Source organism: Mastomys coucha, unplaced genomic scaffold, assembly GCF_008632895.1.
Source record: "Mastomys coucha isolate ucsf_1 unplaced genomic scaffold, UCSF_Mcou_1 pScaffold4, whole genome shotgun sequence".
In the NCBI taxonomy this organism is placed as follows: domain Eukaryota; kingdom Metazoa; phylum Chordata; class Mammalia; order Rodentia; family Muridae; genus Mastomys; species Mastomys coucha.
In genome coordinates this window covers 16104113-16122550 of record NW_022196910.1, presented here as the reverse complement: position 1 = coordinate 16122550, position 18438 = coordinate 16104113, and the positions used below count along the sequence as shown (strand labels likewise).

The following is an 18438-nucleotide window of genomic DNA, read 5'->3' as shown; positions in this document are numbered from 1 at the left end:
AATTTAGCAAATTCTGATGCTCAGAATTAGACTTGGATATCAACCAGATATTGTACAAATGAGCATACCACTAACTATATCCCTGAGTTTCTTCTTTCAGGCATAGTATACAAGCAGAAATGTTGGCTTCTTGTATGTTCTTGAAAAAAAAATTGAGATACTGGGCCACTGGCCAAGGTGCTTCTGATGTCCCCAGGGCCTAATCAGTGACTCCATGGTCACTCCAATTCGCTTCAAAGAGATCGATTTACCTCAGTCATAACCCTGTAATTACAGGCGTCCCATCATCTTGAATAATACAGATGTGTATTTCTTTTGTGTTTATTTTATTCCACATAAATGCAAATCCACATAGAAAGAGTTCTTTCCACCTATTTCTTCATTCCTTCTTCTCTGATTCAAAATTTTCAAATGGACTGGGGATATGGCTCTGTAGCTGAGCAGTTGTCTAGCATGCACAAGCTTTAGGGTTCAATTCTCAGTGAGAATTTATATATATGTGTGTGTATGTATATATACACACACATATACATATAAAACATTACACACATGCACATGCACACATGCACACACACACATACATGCACACGTGCACACACACACACACACACACACACACACACACACACACACACACACACACAAAGACTTCTAAAGCAGATCAGATGGACTTTCCTAAGACTTCAAGGATACTTACCACAAAGCATGGCGCCCCATTGTGCCCTTGTGAAAACGCAAGCCCTGCTCTATCCAGAGCAGACCTGCATCAACTGCTTTCAGCTGAAAGCAAGACAAACAGCCGTTTCTAAATCTCAGATTTAGATCTTTGTGCTTTTTCTAGGTGCAAACATCACCTTTATAGCCAAGGTTAAGGCTGAAGATCTTCTTAGAAAACCCACAGTCAAATGGTTCAAGGGGAAATGGATGGATCTGGCCAGCAAAGCTGGGAAGCACCTGCAGCTGAAGGAGACCTTCGAGAGGCAAACTAGGGTATGGTCCTGAACCCCTGGCTCATCCCTTCTGTCAGAGTAGAAAGATATGTTAGGCTCCTGCATGATTTTTCCTAGGGAATATATATCTATTTTCCCCAGATATCAGAAATTGACATCAAAGACAATGTCATCACGGAAAAGATCCCATCCAAGTCCAGCTTGGTGAACCAATGAATCCACTGGGGTTATTTCTCAGAGCATGCACGAGGTGTTAGCTTGAGAAAACCAGGAGCTACATTATGAAAAGCCTTGCCCCAGCATGGGCAATGATCCATAAAGGCTGCATCACCCAAGTCTTCCAACTTACCAACAGCTACTCTGCTGCAGATCAGCTACTCTGCTGCAGATCAGCTACTCTGCTGCAGATTACCCTCTCCCTCAGTAATTGCTTACTGGTTGTGTAACCACAGGGAGGGAACCTTGTGAATCTTACGGGTTTTATGAGCCTTGTGAGTCTCCCCATTCTCTCCATGAGGAAATGTTAAGAAGGCTTCATCTTAAATAAATAAAATATCCAATAAAAAATAAAAAATAATAAAAGCAAAAAAGAAAAAGAAGAAGAAGAAGAAGAAGAAAAAGAAGAAGAAGAAGAAGAAGAAGAAGAAGAAGAAGAAGAAGAAGAAGAAGAAGAAGAAGAAGAAGAAGAAGAAGGCTTCATCTTGTGATTGGCTCATGTTGGCCATTCAGTGCTACTCTGATTCAAAATGGCAATGATCAGGTTTAACCCGGAGGAAATAGCTATAAGACACAAGTTAGTTTTGAGAGATTTCAGTGCTGTGTCTACACCCTGTTGCAACTGTCTTGTTGTGTCTAGAAGCTGTGGGACACATTCACACTTCTAGACTGAGACCCATGTCCTGGATATAGATATAGTCCCATCTTTATACCAATACTAAGAAATTCGTTAAGGTAGGTCCTCACCTACCCAGCTATCAAGATCAGTCTAAGTATGCTTGGATGCTTTTTGTTGCAGATATACACATTTGAGATGCAGATCATCAAGGCCAAAGAGAACTATGCAGGAAATTACAGGTGTGAGGTCACCTACAAGGATAAATTTGACAGCTGTTCATTTGATCTTGAAGTACATGGTAAGAGAGCCATCTCGCCTGGATAAATGTGACTTTTTACAAGGTGGAAAGGGATGAGGAAGAGATTTCTGTAATGCTCTCAGATTTGGGTTTGCTTTATTTAATTTACATTTAAGATTGTGTTTTTCTGACTGGGCGGTGGTGGCGCATGCCTTTAATCCCAGCACTTAGGAGGCAGAGGCAGGTGGATTTCTGAGTTCAAGGCCAGCCTGGTCTATAGAGTGAGTTCCAGGACAGCCACGGTTACACAGAGAAACCCTATCTCAAAAAACCAAAAAAAAAAAAAAAAGATTGTGTTTTTCTGATTGTGGTGTATTTAGTAAGCCCAATGAAGCAGTATTATCTCTTACTACCAATATTCCTTCAGACCCCCAGAGAAGGGTGATACTGATTTTCTAATGATTTTATCTGTTGCATGGGCCCCCTTTTCACTGAGGTTTGATGATAAGTCTATACAAGGATATCAGGATACCAGGCCAGAGATGTTCTCTTATAGTATAAAACAAATTCTCTAATGTTACATAACAAAAATTCTCAGCCCATGAGTTCTGTGTACTGCCCAAAGAAAACACAATATGGATAAATGTTAGGGTTCATTGAGGTTGAATGAAACCTCCTCTTTCATAAATCTGTAAGTAGAAAATCAACTTGCCAGTGACAATCATGAACCTAGGATGAGTTCATCCAAGTGTGATATAGCCACACTAAGGAAACAAAGCAGGTGGTTTTTTTTTTTTTTAAATGGGATTTTTTACATGAGTGGAATTGAGTTTTAGGAAGCAATGCTTTTCTCAAGAACCTACTGTTTGTTCCACATTTGCAGTGGTGTCATTAGTCAGGACTACTGCACTTCAACGTGGATCCCTCTGGAGCAGGGTACTCCAGAAACCACACCCTGTCCTACTGGAGTGTGTGTATAGAGACTCAGTCATGGCTCAGTGCACAGAGCAGAGAGGCAGCCACACAGAAGGAAAAAAGTCCTTTTCCTGCAGTCAAGCACTACATAGACAGAGTAAAAAGTATGAGGAGGTGAACTTTGTCCTCACATTAGGATGAGCTCTTCCAGGAAATTATGTAGACAAGCTGGGTGGGAAATGTGCCTGGATCACTCAGGAGACAGAGTCAGGAAGACCACTGTAAATTTGAGGCCAGCCTGGTTTATAGAGTAAGTTCCAGAATAGAGCTATAGAATAAAACTGTCTTAAAAAATGAGAATAAAGGAAGGAGGGAACACAGAGAGGGAGGGAGAGAGGGAGGGAGAAAGAGAAGGAGGGAGGGAGGGGGAAGAAGGAAAGAAGTCAGGAAGGAAGGAAGAAAAAGAAAGGAAGGAAGGAAGAAAAAGAAAGGAAGAGAGGTAGAGGGATGGACAAAAAGAAAGGGAAGGGAGGGAGGGGGAAGGAAAGAAGGAAGGAAACAAGAAAAGAAGGAAGGAAACAAGAAAGGAAGGAAGGAAAGAAGGGAGGAAGGAAGGGAGGAAGGAAGGGAGGGAAGGAGGGAGGGAGGGAAGGAAGGAGGAAGGGAGGAAGGAAGGAAGGAAACAAGAAAGGAAGGAAGGAAACAAGAAAGGAAGGAAGGAAGGGAGGGAAGGAGGGAGGGAACAAGAGAGGGAGGAAGGAAGGAAGGAAGGAAGGAAGGAAGGAAGGAAGGAAACAAGAAAGGAAGGAAGGAAAGAAGGAAGGAAGGAAGGGAGGGAAGGAGGGAGGGAACAAGGGAGGGAGGAAGGAAGGAAGGAAACAAGAAAAGAAGGAAGGAAAGAAGGAAGGAAGGAAGGAAAGAAGGAAGGGAGGGAGGGAGGGAGGGAAGGAGGGAAGGAGGGAGGGAGGGAGGAAAGCTATGCCAATGACCTGGAAAGGGCATGAAGTTCTCATTCTGCAAGATGTCAGAGGTCAAGCAGATACAGATGACCATGGGTCCCACCATAAGGACTTCTTAGTACCCAACTAGGCTGCATCACCCCAGCCAGGCACGTTTAAGAGTCTCCTGGCAAAGTTTTTCAGAATTCTGATATTTGGACTTCCCTTCATGATAGATCAAAAATCTCTATCCGGAAAGATCAAGTCGATTCATTTTAAAAGTTCTTTCTGAAGTAATGGGCTGGCAGGCAGGCAAATGACAAGTTGCCTCTGAAGTCTTCCCGTTGGCTGTCCATTTAGAGGACAAGCAATGGCGATGTCCGGGTAGCCCAGCCACTCAGGAGGATAGCATCTCCTTTAAGCTGAGCTTTTCCATCTGGAGAAATCTCCACAGTCCAGGACAGTCCAAATACGAAACTGCCTTCCTAGTTGTCATTTACTGTATTGTTTTCTTTCTTTCCAAAGAATCTACTGGAACAACTCCAAACATTGACATCAGATCTGCATTCAAAAGAAGGTAATTTCACAGTGGGAATCCAGATAGCTCTCGCATAACACGCAGCTGGAGGACTTTCCCTCCACACACCATATTCCAAAAGTCCATTTCACTGCAGCCAAATGTGCCATGGATCTTAAAGTAGCTATTTTACAAAAGCCATGAGCTTAATACCACCCAACCATCCTTATACCCATAATTTCTTGGTAAGTTCTTGTTAAAGTGGTAACTCCATTTTGCAGATCTCGTGGTTGTCTTACATTATCCACCTACTGAGCAGTGACTTCATCCTTCTTTACCTTGTTTGCCACCAAATGGTCAAAAGAGATACAGAAAGAAACACTTCATACTGCACCAGCAAAGTCAGAGCTGGAAATTTCCATTTCTGTTTCTTTTCATGAAGTATGGAACTCCGAAACCGAGTACCCTACCCCAATTACAATTAAGAAGCTACTTAGTAAAGTTAATACCATAAACTGTTGGATTATCTGAAATAAATAACTGCTAGATCTGCTGGTATTAAGAATGCCGAAGAAAGGAATAATTTAGATACCTATTTAATTAATTTTTCCAGCTACCAAGACTGAAAAATCAGGGGGCAAGAAAGAAAAATGATATTTCCTGCTGACCTCTGAGAAATGCAGCTACCTGCTTCTCATCATTATGCTATGGTCTGTGCCTGAAGATGACATAATTATACATTTTTTTGAGTGAGGACAGATGTTTTATTCTTCTTAAAACTACCTCTACACCATTTCATTGGATAAGAAAAGTCCTAGAGAATAAAATATGTGATCCCTTTACTATAAAGCAATGATTTTTGTCTGATTAAAAAGACATACTTGCCTAAAATATACAGAAATAGTCACTATGTTTAGTGACTTTTGAAAAATATTATATATTACCCAATCAATTGATGGCATTTTTTAACTTGGAAAAAAAAATCCTCAAACTTTCAAAACCTCTTACTGCCATCCCTCCCGTCTCCCCTTGATGCTCTGTAATAAGCTATAAATTGGTCTAAGCCTGCTCATGGCATGTGCAGGTATGTCAAGAGAGGGAGCTACTGTTTTGTGCTTTGAAATCACAGAAATGTGTTCACTTCAAAAGATCCTCAGCCACCTGCCAATAGAAAATTCAAAGATGTGTTAGTCGTGTTTAATTTCTTAAGACTTACATGTTAGACACACTGTTTTTAAACCCACAGACTCTTTTCTTAGAAACTACAACTATATCTGTAAAGAGCAGGAAACAAAACCTCCATTAAAAATTAACCATGTAAGTAAGTGCGAAGTATGGTTTAAATGCCAGCACTGCGGCTTCTTGTTAGAAAGTCAAGACAGTGGCTGCATGCCTGATGTAAGATGCATTTCTCCATAGGAAAATGCCTTAAGCAGTTCCTAAGAAAGAGTTCATTAGCAACTCAAGAGAGAACATGTTTTTGAAAACTTCATTTTAAAAGGTGCTAGTGAGAAAACCAAATGACCCGTGTTGCACTGGGTGATCTCTTTAAAGCAAAAAGAAATGCATCTTCTAGAAAGCTCTACAGTGAGTAGCTCCATTTGTAAGCCCTGTTGGTATCACTTATCTGATTCATCTAGTCATGGGCATAGAGGATACCTTTAGACATAAGGCTGTGTCCTTACATGTCTGACAAGCAACACTCCGTCCATCAAGCCAATCTCTGCCTCCCATGGACAACAGAGATCAGCTAAAGTCCTTTGCTTTTTACACAGCTTTTTCTCCAGGGCCCCCTACTTGCAAAAACAAAGTACTTTGCGTTGCTTGGCTTCAGTGCATTTGTGTTATCTGGCTTTAAACACAAATCCAAACAGTTTCACATATATGCAATATACATTGTGCATTCTACAACCATGCAGTAACACAAGCTCCTGATGTCTGCTTTTCCACAAGGATGTACTCCAAAACTGTACAGTGTCACTTGTGTGAAAAGAAATAGTTTGTGTTGATTTAGTCCTTGTGTGCTGGTCCAAGATTGCATATACATTCTGTGTAGAGTGTTCAGATTTGGGGGCAGGGGGCTGGGAACGCATCTCTGTGTCTGCATTAAACCCTTTTCTTTTGTTAATGACAGTGGAGAAGGTCAAGAGGATGCAGGGGAACTTGACTTTAGTGGTCTCCTGAAACGTAGGTGAGAACCAAGTGGCACGGGAGGCACTGTGGCCTGGATCTTTTAGACCCACCCAGAGAAGTCAAATTTCAGCTGAATGCTTTTCAAAAAAATTGTCATTTCTTAATATGCATTTCACTTATAGAACATAACAACCAACTAAGAGAGAGAAAGAGACAAGTACATACTAATTTGGTGACGTTTATGCTTCCTAAACTTTCTGCTTATGTGTTTGATGAGTTTTCGTGTATTTTCTTAGTCGAGGGTGAGGAAGTTTGATAACTAAGACATAGGCTTAAATACCCAGAAACAGCCAAGACTACATCCATTTCTCTTCTGTGATTGGGTAAATATGGCTTTTGTTCTACCTTTGATTTTTTTGATATTTGACTGAAGATGTCAATTACACATTTGGGGGGGGGTTGGTCTTTTACAATAGGCAGATTCACTTTGACATATTATTTATGGCTCACATTAAGACATTATTGATTTGAAGACATGCTGATATTTCATTAGACACTACCTAGATGAATGATTTTTTTCCTAAGTATTTTATTATGACACACTGTTGATTATAAGATACACCCTTACTTCAGAGATGTTTAAAATACCATCCTCCAGATACACATTTTAGAAGTTCTCATATGTGCTTTGGAACAGGTAAAGCAGAGACCCAAATCCAAGTTTCTTTTCTTTTTTCTTTCTGGGTCAATGCCATCCTTGTGGCTCCATGTTAGAAACAACCCAAGTCTGCCCCAGAAATGAAGACTGTCACTTTCAATGGGCATCATACTGCCGATGACATGGGAGCATTCCTCCCTGAGGTGCATGTGACTCAACTGGAAAATATCAACTGTTTTCTCTGGATAAACTAAAGCTAGATGACGTCCCAAGAAATAAAGCAGGGTCTCATCCACAGAGAAGGATAAATAAGTGTTTGTATGATAGCATGACAGACTTAAATCTCAACACCAGGAGGTGAATTATGGTCATGAAATGAAAAAAAATGTTCAGTATTATTGATTGCAATTTCTTGACAGTGTAGAATTTTTCAGATGACTTTGTTTAAATTTATGTCCTCTCTGAGGTGTATTTTCTACATATGTACATGAGAAAAAGAAAAACTAATAGAATTATAAAGATTAAATTAAATGTAAAAGAACTGGATCATGGTAAGTAGCAGAAGCCATGTGCTTCCTAACATTTTTTAAAGCATTGGTCTTCATACAAAGACCACACACACACACACACACACACACACACACACACACACACACATGTATTCACATACATACATACAGGCATGCACATATGAGCACACATGAATGCACACATGAACACACACATATATCACACAGTCACACACTGAGTGCATGCACACACTCATGAGTACAATCAGGATATGATATTGTAAACTTAGCACCATGGTTTGATTTAAAAAGGAAAGGGAAAGAAAAAATAACAGGCTGTGTCTACCACCAATTTGAATGGGGAAGAAAGAGGAATCAAATTGTATAGCCCAAATGATTAAGAGGGGAAACAAGTCTTAGAAAAAAGGGCAGTGACTATGTCTTCAGTTCTCATTTCCATTACACCCTTTAATTAAGGCTCAGGCTTCTTGGGTTGTTCACATGAGACTGTGTTCATTTAATGCACGTGTACTAACCCACCATTAGAACTGTAGAAGGGGTGTGTTTCTTACTAAGCTGTGATTGCATGTGTTCTCATTGTGGTCATGACACATGGTTACCCTTTGTACTTCTCCAAAAATGTGTGGTCAAAGCTCTACTAGAATAAGTAGTAGAGCCAATATCTGTGTAGAGAAAATTCTCCCTTTGCATACGAAAGCCAGCTTATTTCAATACACACTAGATGAATCAGGGCTAACCTTTGGGGCAGTATTTCATTATGGGATTAGACCTTTATAAATACTTAGAAGTCTTATTCTACATAAAATTTCTATAAACCTTTTGCAGTTCACTAGGACCATCCATTTATAGAAATTTTTGATGTAGACAAAAAGGACAGCAAACACTATACAGGTCTGTCCCAATGATGCGAAGGAATCCAGAATCTGGATTTCTCTTGCCGCTGTACTTGAGTTAGCCACCCAATGCCCTGAGCAGCCACCGTGATAAGTAAAGATACCACTGTAGAAGACAGCTTTGACCTCCCAACCCTCCAAAACAAATGCTTCTGTTTAAATCTGGGGATGCAATAAAGTGATAGAAAAAGAAGAAGAAAAGGGGTCATCGATGTTCACGTACAAACTTTGATAAGGAACACAGTGGAAAAGTACATCTCCTCACACGTCCATACAATACGGAGAGGATGATGAACTGTGAGTCTACTCTAGGAAACGGTGAGCATTTTTACTGGTTTCCTCTGTAAATATTCACCTCATGAACCTAGTGGGTCTCGGCGTTTCATTGTGTCTCTTGTAACTGTTTAAATTATAAATTAATAAATATTGGGTGTGTAGCTTAGCAGGGAGAGTGTTTGCCTGGTGTCTACAAAGCCATGGGTTCAATTATCAATACCACATAAACTGGACGTGATAGTCCACACCTGTAATCACAACACTCAGGAGATGAGAGCAGGAGGTTCATAAGTTTAAGGTCATCCTTGGCTACATCATAAAGTCAAGGCCAGCTTGGGCTACATGAGCCATATTAAAAGCAAACAGAAAACAGGAAAATTATACAGACTTTGATATATTTATATTTTTCCACCAAATGAAATATGAAATATGTAAGTATAAATATGTAAATATATATGAAATATATATGATATAATTCCCCTTGATTAAAATACCAGATTTAACAAAATCTCCAGGGCTGGAGACATGGCGTAGTGCTTAAGAGAACTGACTGCTCTTCCAGAAGTCCTAAGTTCAATTACCAGCAACCACGTGGTGGCTCACAACCATCCATAATGGGACCTGATGTCCTCTTCTGGTGTGTCTGAAGACAGCAACAGTGAACTCATATACCTAAAATAAATAAATAACGCTTTAAAATAAAATCTCCAGATTTAATATAATCTAAGTATGAAAGTTTGGGTGGATATATTTAGTCTGGAATGGGCTGCAAAGCTTTAGTATATTAAGGAGACACCTCACAGAAGATATACACATGTGTACTTACATATTTTAACTACAGTTCTCAAAATTTATACTTTTAATATTTATTTTCATTACCTTTAATTATTTGTGTCTGTTTGAGTGAGTGCCAAGTCATGTATGTGGGTGACCACGGAAACCAAAAAAAAATTTCAGGTCTCTTGGCGCAGGAGTAAGAAGCTGTTATGATCTACTCCACATAGGTGCTAAGAACTGAACTCAAGTCATCTGGAAGAACAGTCTTAATGACTGAGCTATCTCTGTAGCCCTCAGTTTAAAATACTTTAAAAGATGAACTTGAAATGAAGACCACTTTCAGTCTGTAAAGTTGATGAATCTGGCAAATTATTAGCAATGTTCCAATCTAAGGATAGATGTTAGTTTTTCAACTTCCGTTCAAAACTGGGCATATTTTTATTTCAGGGAGATGAAAAGGATGCTTATTTCTCTTTTTTTTGTTGTTGTTGTTGTTGTTGTTTGAGACACGGTCTTGCTGTGTAGCCCTGGGTGACCTGAAAGTTGCTCTGTAATCCAGTCTGGCCTTAAATTCAGAGATCCATCTGCCTCTGCCTCCCTAAGTGCTGGCATTGAAGGTGTGTGTCTTCACCCCCAGCTGTGTCTTGAGGTTTTTAAGACATGTTTTCTTTTTCTTTTTCCTTTTTGAGAAAAGACTTTTATAGAGTTTGGGGGTGGGGAGGTTTCCCTGGGTGTATGACTGTGTGCAGAGACCAGAAGAGGGTTTTGGATTCTTTGGGGCTAGGGTTTCAGGGAGTTGTGAGCTTCTCACTGTGGGTGCTGGGAACCAGTCTTAGATCTTTTGCAAGCCTGGTTGTGTGCTCTTAACTGCAGAACCATTTCTCCAGCCCCTAGGCATACTTCCTTAACGGTGTTGGCTCGCCATCGCCATTAAGATGGTGGACCAAAGACCTCTCCACCCTTCCCTCCCTCGATTAGCTTCACTTTCTACACTGGTAGGAAGGCATGGCAAGCTAAAATGGAATTGGGTCTTTAGACACTATCCTTGCCTAGGTTCCCCTAGCTTAGGTTCTAGGTTGTTAATATATTTGCTTCTCCAAGAGCATATGAATTTTAAAAGGAAGTTGGGAAATAGGTATGATTACATGTTATGACAAAGCAACGTAACAATGTAATGATATGTTTATATCAACATATTTCACACCAATATCTACAATTTATTGATCAGTTTTCCATAAAACCACATCTAGACCAGTCTTATTCACAGTGAGTCATAACTGTAATTTTTTTCAAACTAACCTAATTTTAAAAAATAGTCAATGAACCTTAAACAAAATAATCAGGACTTTAGCCCCCCAAAGAAAATCAGTTTAAAGTATACTAAACTCATTCAATAAAAAGCTCACTTCTGAGTTTTGGATTTTATTTTGTAGGTGAGAGTCATGTATTTTAACCTTTTGGGGGGGAACGGGGGAGGTTCGAGACAGGGTTTCTGTGTAGCCCTGGCTGTCCTGGAACTCACTCTGTAGACAAGGCTGGCCCCAAACTCACAGAGACCAGCCTGCCTCTGTCCCTGAAGTGGTGTAGTCACAGACTCCTCTGTGTTGGTCTACACAATCTTTGGTCAGTGATCAAGATTTGGGGGTCATATATTAATGTGAGAGAACAAATATTATTAGAAAAATATAGAAGTTTAAAATACTGTCTGGATTGTGTTCACATCAAAATATGTAGAATGGGATTTTTTTTCCACCCAGAGGCCAATTTTAGTTTATTCCTCCCTTTTCCCCCACTCCACCCCCGTCCATTTTAAATCTTAATTCTTTGTTTTGTTTTTCTAGATAAGGTTTCTCAGTGTAGCCACGGCTGTCCTGCAACTTTCTCTGTAGACCAGGCTGGCCTCAAACTCAGAGATCTGCCTGCCTCTGCTGGGATTAAAGGTGTCTGCCACTACCTCCTGGCTTAAAACTTAATTCTTTTTTTTTTTTTTAGATATTTTCTTTATTTACATTTCAAATGATATCTCCTTTCCTAGTTTCCCCTCCAGGAAAAAACAAAACAAAACAACATCAACAACTTGTTCTTTCCCCCTTCTCCCTGCTCACCAACCCACCCTCTCCCTCTTCCTGGCCCTGGCATTCCCCTACACTGGGGCATAGAACCTTCACAGGACCAAGGGCCTCTCCTCCCATTGATGACCGACTAGGCCATCCTCTGCTACATATGCAGCTAGAGCCATGAGTCCCACCATGTATACTCTTTGGTTGGTGGTTTAGTCCCTGGGAGCTCTGAGGATACTGGTTAATTCATATTTTTGTTCCCATTAAGGGGCTGCAAACCCTTCAGCTCCTTAGATCCTTTCTCTAGCTCCTTCATTGGGGACCCTGTGTTCAGTCCAATGGATGGCTGTGAGTCTCTACTTCTGTATTAGTCAGGTACTGTCAGAGCCTCTCAGGAGACAGCTATATCAGGCTCCTGTCAACCAGCATTTGCTGGAATCCACAATAGTGTCTGGGTTTGGTGATTGAATACAGGAAGGATTTCCAGGTGGAGCAGTCTCTGGATTGTCCTTCCTTGGTGGCTCATGCCTTTAGTCCCAGCACTTGGGAGGCAGAGACAGGTGGACTTCTGAGTTCGAGGCCAGCCTGGTCTACAGAGTGAGTTCTAGGGCAGCCAGGGCTACACAGAGAAACCCTGTCTCGAAGAACCAAAATCAAATCAAATCAAATAAACGTATTCTTAATTAATGGCAGGTTGATCAGGTTGTAACTCCATCTCCACCTCCATTCTCATTAAATGTTAATTCTTAATCCACTTTTCAAACTGAATCCATGACTCGCATGTGGGGTGAGATCTATTTTTAAGTTTCTGAAGAATCTCACCTCCAATGACTTCTTGGCCTTTTGGCAAAGATCAAATGCGATCAGACTTTTAAAAAACCAAAAGGAAAATATCTCAGGATTTGTCCTGACGCCTCTGCTCCTCCTACAATCGCATTTTTAAACAGGAAAAGTAAAGGTCAAAGTGTACATATTTGATCTTCTATTCTCTGGAAGTTTCCCAAGACATCAAGCGGCTCTAAGGAGAACTTTTAGCATCATTTATCTTTAGGGCCAGGACAGTTTCTAACCTAGATGACAATTCTTCTGGGCTAGGGAGGTGAAGCAGCAGGAGGAGGAGCCCGAGATAGACGTGTGGGAGCTGCTGAAAAATGCCAACCCCAATGAGTACGAGAAGATCGCTTTCCAGTATGGCATCACCGACTTGCGTGGCATGCTTAAGCGGCTCAAGCGCATGCGCAGAGTGGAAAAGAAGAGTGCAGGTGAGCACACCTGGGGGGCGTGGCAGAGACAGGGCCACCTAGTACTGTGTGTGTCTCTGGTCTCATCCTATTAACTCATCCAGTTTGGGGCGAAGCTTCATAGGCCTGCAGGAGTTTGCAGTTCCTTTCATCCACTTTGGATTCATGTAGAGTAGTCTTTGGTTGTGTTAGTAATGTGTGCATGGCTCCTCACGGTTCAGGGTCAGCATATTTACAGTACCACAGATGCCACACAGGAAGCAAAGACTGTATCCCTATGGCCTCTAGAACCTCTCCAAGCCTCCATTTATCCAGGCTCATATCTCCCTCACTCTCTAGCTCTTGATTCTTCTTCAGACAAGGTTCTGTCTGTTTTCTACCAGACTCTTCCACCCTTTTGACTGGGTCCCAAGGATTTGCCTCTCACCCCCAATATGGTTTCCAGGGTGGGTTTCCTTGCCTATGATTTGAAACGCAAAGTTGGGGATGGGGCAAAAAGGAAGAAAGGCATGTATTTCAAGTTAGCCAATAGCTCTTCCAACTTTTCTGTGCTGGTTCATTGTCCAGTTTTAATTGTAATAATAGGTCAGAGTGATATTTAAACCTATTATTGTTTCGCTTCATGTTCAGATGGAATTTAAAAACTCCCATTGTGGTGTTTTAAAAATCTGATCCTTTCTTCTAAATGTCACTCTTAGTTGGTGACTGGAGAACTGGCCCTTCGGAGGCCCTAGCTGCTGCTTTGTTTGCCATCCCTGCTGAGTCAGCACTCATGATTCCAGAAGCATCCACCAAAGTGGAGAGCCAGCTGACGACCCCTTCACCACACTGGCCTTTCTAAACACTGAGTTCTGAATCTATGTGCTAGGTAACCAGCTGGAAATCTAATACTAATTTTTCTTTTTTTAAAATGAGAGAAAGTGAGCATAAACAGATAAGAGTAAAGGTGTTTGCTGCCAAATATAACACTTTTAAGTTCAAACCTGGGAACCCACATGGTGAAAGGCAAGAACAAATTCCCCCCCCGAAGTTCTCTTCTAACACCAATCCCCAACATGCAGGCAGACACAGACAAAATAAATAAGTATAATCTAAAATTAATAGTAGTGGTATTTTCCTCGTGCTTCTTTTAAAAACATATAAATTCTCTTTAAATTTTAACCCATCTTACCATCTGCATGTCAACAGAACTCTGAAATAGAAGCAGTGATCGAGAAGGCTTCTGACCTTGTTCTTCCCTGACATTTTTTCTTCTTAGATTTTCATACATACATTAACTACTTAAATTGGTAGCCTTGGTATATACATGCTCTCATATTTTGTTTGTTTGTTTTTTTATATCTATAGCTTTTGCAAAAATTCTCGATCCTGCATATCAGGTGGATAAAGGAGGCAAAGTGAGATTTGTTGTAGAACTGGCAGACCCAAAGCTGGAGGTGAAATGGTTTAAAAATGGCCAAGAGATTCGACCCAGCACAAAGTAAGTGGGTTTTAAAAGGCTCAGTTAAAATATAAATGAATAATAATTTGACTTAACTTTCATGGGATAAAAGAACTTTCTAAACATATGTCATCCATCAGTGTGTGTCCTGTCCCATCTGTCTGTCTGTCTGTATGGTGGTCTCCTTCCCTATGTGTCTTTATAATGTAAAACTGTATGGAGAGAGGAGAAAGGTAGATGTCACTTTTCATGGATTTTGGAATCCTGAAACTCTTAGGTTTTCTGAGGCTTTTCAAGGGAGTCACAATTATTCTGTGTCACTACAGATTATGTGTCATTATCTCAAAGCATCGCCAAACTTCTCTCTATTCAAAAGAATAAAACTTAGAAATATTTGAAATATACACTCGATATGCCAGATGAAAATCACATCTCATAAATAGAAGGTTTTGATTTTGTTTTCTTTCCCCAAAATAGCATGAGTTTTTGATAGTGGCTGAACATCTTCTACGTGGGTGCTATTGGCAGTACCCACAACATTATATCTGAACAGAATTATTTGATGTTAAGATAATGAAAGGTAAATCTAAGCCTGTATTTTATTACATCTTGTCTCTCTTCCAAAGGAAGGAATCAAACTGATCCCCAAGTACTTGAAAGTATTGCTAGCCTGTTATGAAATTACTTCATAGAGATCCCCCTCAGTCGGGGAGATTTTCAGTTCCAGTAGATCGTTTTAAGATTATAAGTGCCGTGTGTACATTGACATAGTCTTTAATCCCAGAAACCTGTTACTTCTAGAATACAATGAAGTGGTTTCCAGCTTTTCCATGGACTCATGCCAAACAGCATGACTTTGAGATGATAGATAGTATTCATATCTGGTGCAAAAGTCTCTTGAAGACAGCCCGGACTCACTCAGACATGATTTTCCTTAGTTAGCCTTACTAGAAAATGTTCTCAAAGTCTTCAATTTGAGTGATTTCCCCAATTTAGTTTTTTGCTCCGCTGTGAGAATGCTCATGTGCTCCACCATAATCAACACACATAATTAGGGTAACATACAATCAGAGTATTTTCTCTCCTTGACCTCCAGTGTTCTGTTTCAACACTTTCTTTTTTAAGTGGATTTGATTTGATCTGTATTGGTGTATTGCCTTGCATGTATGTCTGTGTACCATTGGTTCCTATAGAGGCCAGAAGTTGGGTTACAGATGGTTTTGAGTTTCCAAGTAGGTGCTGAGAATCAAGCCCAGGTCCTTTAGAAGAACAGCCAGTGCTCTTAACAGCTGAGCCATCTGGCCAGCAGGGAAAATGCTTTCTTAATAGAGAATAACTGTGATACAATAGGCCCAGGACGTAAGCTCATTTAAGAGACTATATATTTGTTGTTGATCTTATCAATTAAGGTGAGTTGTTGCTTAAATTACACAAGCATTTATTCATACAAAAAAATCCTGTGTTTGTGGGCTAAAGAATGAAGGAAATATGTGTAAATGAATAAGATAACACTGCTGCTACTTTGTAAAGTACATAATTAATACATAATTATTTGAGGAATTGTGGAGTTAAAAAATCTTTCTAACACACTTAAGAAACTCTATCTTCTCAAAGTGGGTAAAAAAATAACTATATGAGAGAATATTTTTGTTTTTTGTTTTTCTTTTTTTTCTTCTTCTTTTTTTAAAAAGATTTATTTTATTATTATACGTAAGTACACTATAGCTGTCTTCAGACACACCAGAACAGGGTGTCAGATCTCATTATGGATGGTTGTGAGCCACCATGTGGTTGCTGGGATTTGAACTCAGGACCTTTGGAATAGCAGTCAGTGCTCTTACCCGCTGAGCCATCTCGCCAGCCCTGTTTTCTGTTTTTCAAGACAGGATTTCTCTGTGTAGCCCTGGATGTCCTGGAACTCACTCTGTAGACCAGGCTGGCCTCAAGCTCAGAAATTGCCTGCCTCTACCTCCCAAGTGCTGGGATTAAAGGCGTGCGCCTGGCAGGAATTTTTTTATATTTACACTGAAAATGCATATGAAAGAAAAGAATTTCAAATTAAATAGTATGTATAAATATACATATTTCTATGTGTCACAAAAATAAAAATGAGCTTTTGTTTGACATTAATTGGACATATAAAATATACTATGTAAATAGAAGATCATAGGTATATCCATGATGCTCAAGCATTAACAAATTATAAGCCGAATTTACTAGTAAAGTAAAAAAAAAAAAAAAATCAAGGTCTCAAACTATGCCTCCTTTTTTTTTTTTAAACAGATACATCTTTGAGCACAAAGGAAATGAGAGAATCATGTTTATTAATAACTGTGCACTGACAGATGATTCGGAGTACTATGTGACAGCTGGAGATGAGAAATGTTCTACTGAGCTCTTTGTAAGAGGTAAAAGGAAATCTTTTCTCGAATTATCAAGGGGTTGGGGCTCTCCTCCCAGGGACACTGATCCAAACCAAAGGCAAGCTAGCTCCTTCAGCCCCGAGAAGCAGTCGCCTCTCTAGAAAGCTCTGGCTTGCCTGGTAGACTGGCTCAGTATTGCGGCTCCATTACAATGACAGGTATCCCGAGTTCTACTTAGTCTTCTGATTTGTTGAAGAAGAGAGAAGCTGAGTGGAGAGAAACACCTCTATATGAAGCTGCCTCATATTGCCTTTGACTTGAAGTCAAGCACTATTCTGCAAGATGGATTATTTTAGTTATAGCATCTGAAACCCAACATACTTTGATGGATAATCCACACTTTGCTTGCTAAGCCGAGTGAAAGCAGCTTCATTAAGATGAGGGCATCATTAACCGGCGTCAGAAGAGCAGCTAGAAGAGTCAGAGAAAGCCAGGTTGACCTTATTGCCTCTATTAAGCCTTCCAATTGCAGACAATCCCGTCCCCTCTCCTTGACTGAGGGCCAAAATCAAAACCTTCAAGCTTTATACATTCTCTGTCATCCAAACTATCTACTGCCTGGTACCTTACTCCACGAAGACAGGATATTCGGTGTGCATTTTATGTACCCTCAAACTAATAATTCGATTTGAGTAGTTCTGAAACAACTGGGAGGAACTGATCCAGCATCGTTAGCTTTTTGTTTTGCCATGGACAGACATAGAGCGCCTAACCTCCAATTTACCCACCAGATGACTCATTGACGATTCTTTCCCACTGTTGGCATTTCCTCTGTGAACAAACTGGGGTTCAAGACCCAGGATTTGGATTATTTTAATGATTTTTGACTTCCCTTTTTTCCAACTCTAGAGCCTCCAATTATGGTGACGAAGCAGCTGGAAGACATGAACGCTTACTGTGGGGAGAGGGTAGAGATGGAAGTTGAGGTGTCTGAAGACGACGCCAATGTAAAATGGTAAATGGCTTTGCTGATGCCCGTCTGTCTCTAATAGACAAAGCATCTTCATAGCCGATAGAATGCAACATGGGAGTGGCTTCTAAACATGGAAATGATTGAAGCCTCTTTTGTACTAGCAAAATGATAAGGGAAAATGTACTGTGATCTGAAAAGCCAACTCTTAGAAATCTATGCAGATATGTACAGGGAGGCAGGGACTCAGCCACACAGGTTCTCCAAGACTTTTCAGCTGGAAAGACTGTGGGTGTTCTTAAACTTTGTAGCAGGTCTTACTAGTATCTAACATAGGAAAACATAATATACCTGTTTTCTATTTATATCCCCATTGTTGCTGGGAATGTAACCCAGCATGAAAATATTTGCCTACTGTGTTCAAGGGTCCAGACTCCAGCCCTTTTGTCCTAAGAATTCAGTTTTTATCTCTTTATTTCTTCAGTTCCCTGGAAAGATAAAGTAAGCTGAAAATCACCAACTCCTTTCAAAAATTAAAAAACAGCCAGGGGGCATATCTTAGTGGTGAGGTGTGTGCTTGTGTGAGGCCCTTGGTTGACTATGTCACATGCGTGCAAGCGTGCACACACATGAACAAACAAACAAAAGCTTGAGGTGGTGGGAACGAACTGAAGAGTCTTTTATTGCATGTTCCATTTGGTTA

General features: G+C 40.3%; 1 protein-coding gene across 18 annotated transcripts in view; it reads left to right on the top strand.

Moving 5' to 3' along the window:
- Mybpc1 (myosin binding protein C1) overlaps positions 1 to 18438 on the top strand; it is an 86639-nt gene that overhangs the window by 33418 nt on the left and 34783 nt on the right. For all 18 annotated transcript variants that reach the window (XM_031350252.1, XM_031350241.1, XM_031350238.1 and 15 more), the window contains 8 exons: positions 842 to 990; positions 1966 to 2083; positions 4402 to 4453; positions 6528 to 6584; positions 12816 to 12982; positions 14309 to 14441; positions 16686 to 16810; positions 17675 to 17780. In XM_031350252.1, coding sequence (XP_031206112.1) covers positions 842 to 990; positions 1966 to 2083; positions 4402 to 4453; positions 6528 to 6584; positions 12816 to 12982; positions 14309 to 14441; positions 16686 to 16810; positions 17675 to 17780 — 907 coding nt within the window. The remainder of the gene's footprint in view (positions 1 to 841; positions 991 to 1965; positions 2084 to 4401; positions 4454 to 6527; positions 6585 to 12815; positions 12983 to 14308; positions 14442 to 16685; positions 16811 to 17674; positions 17781 to 18438) is intronic.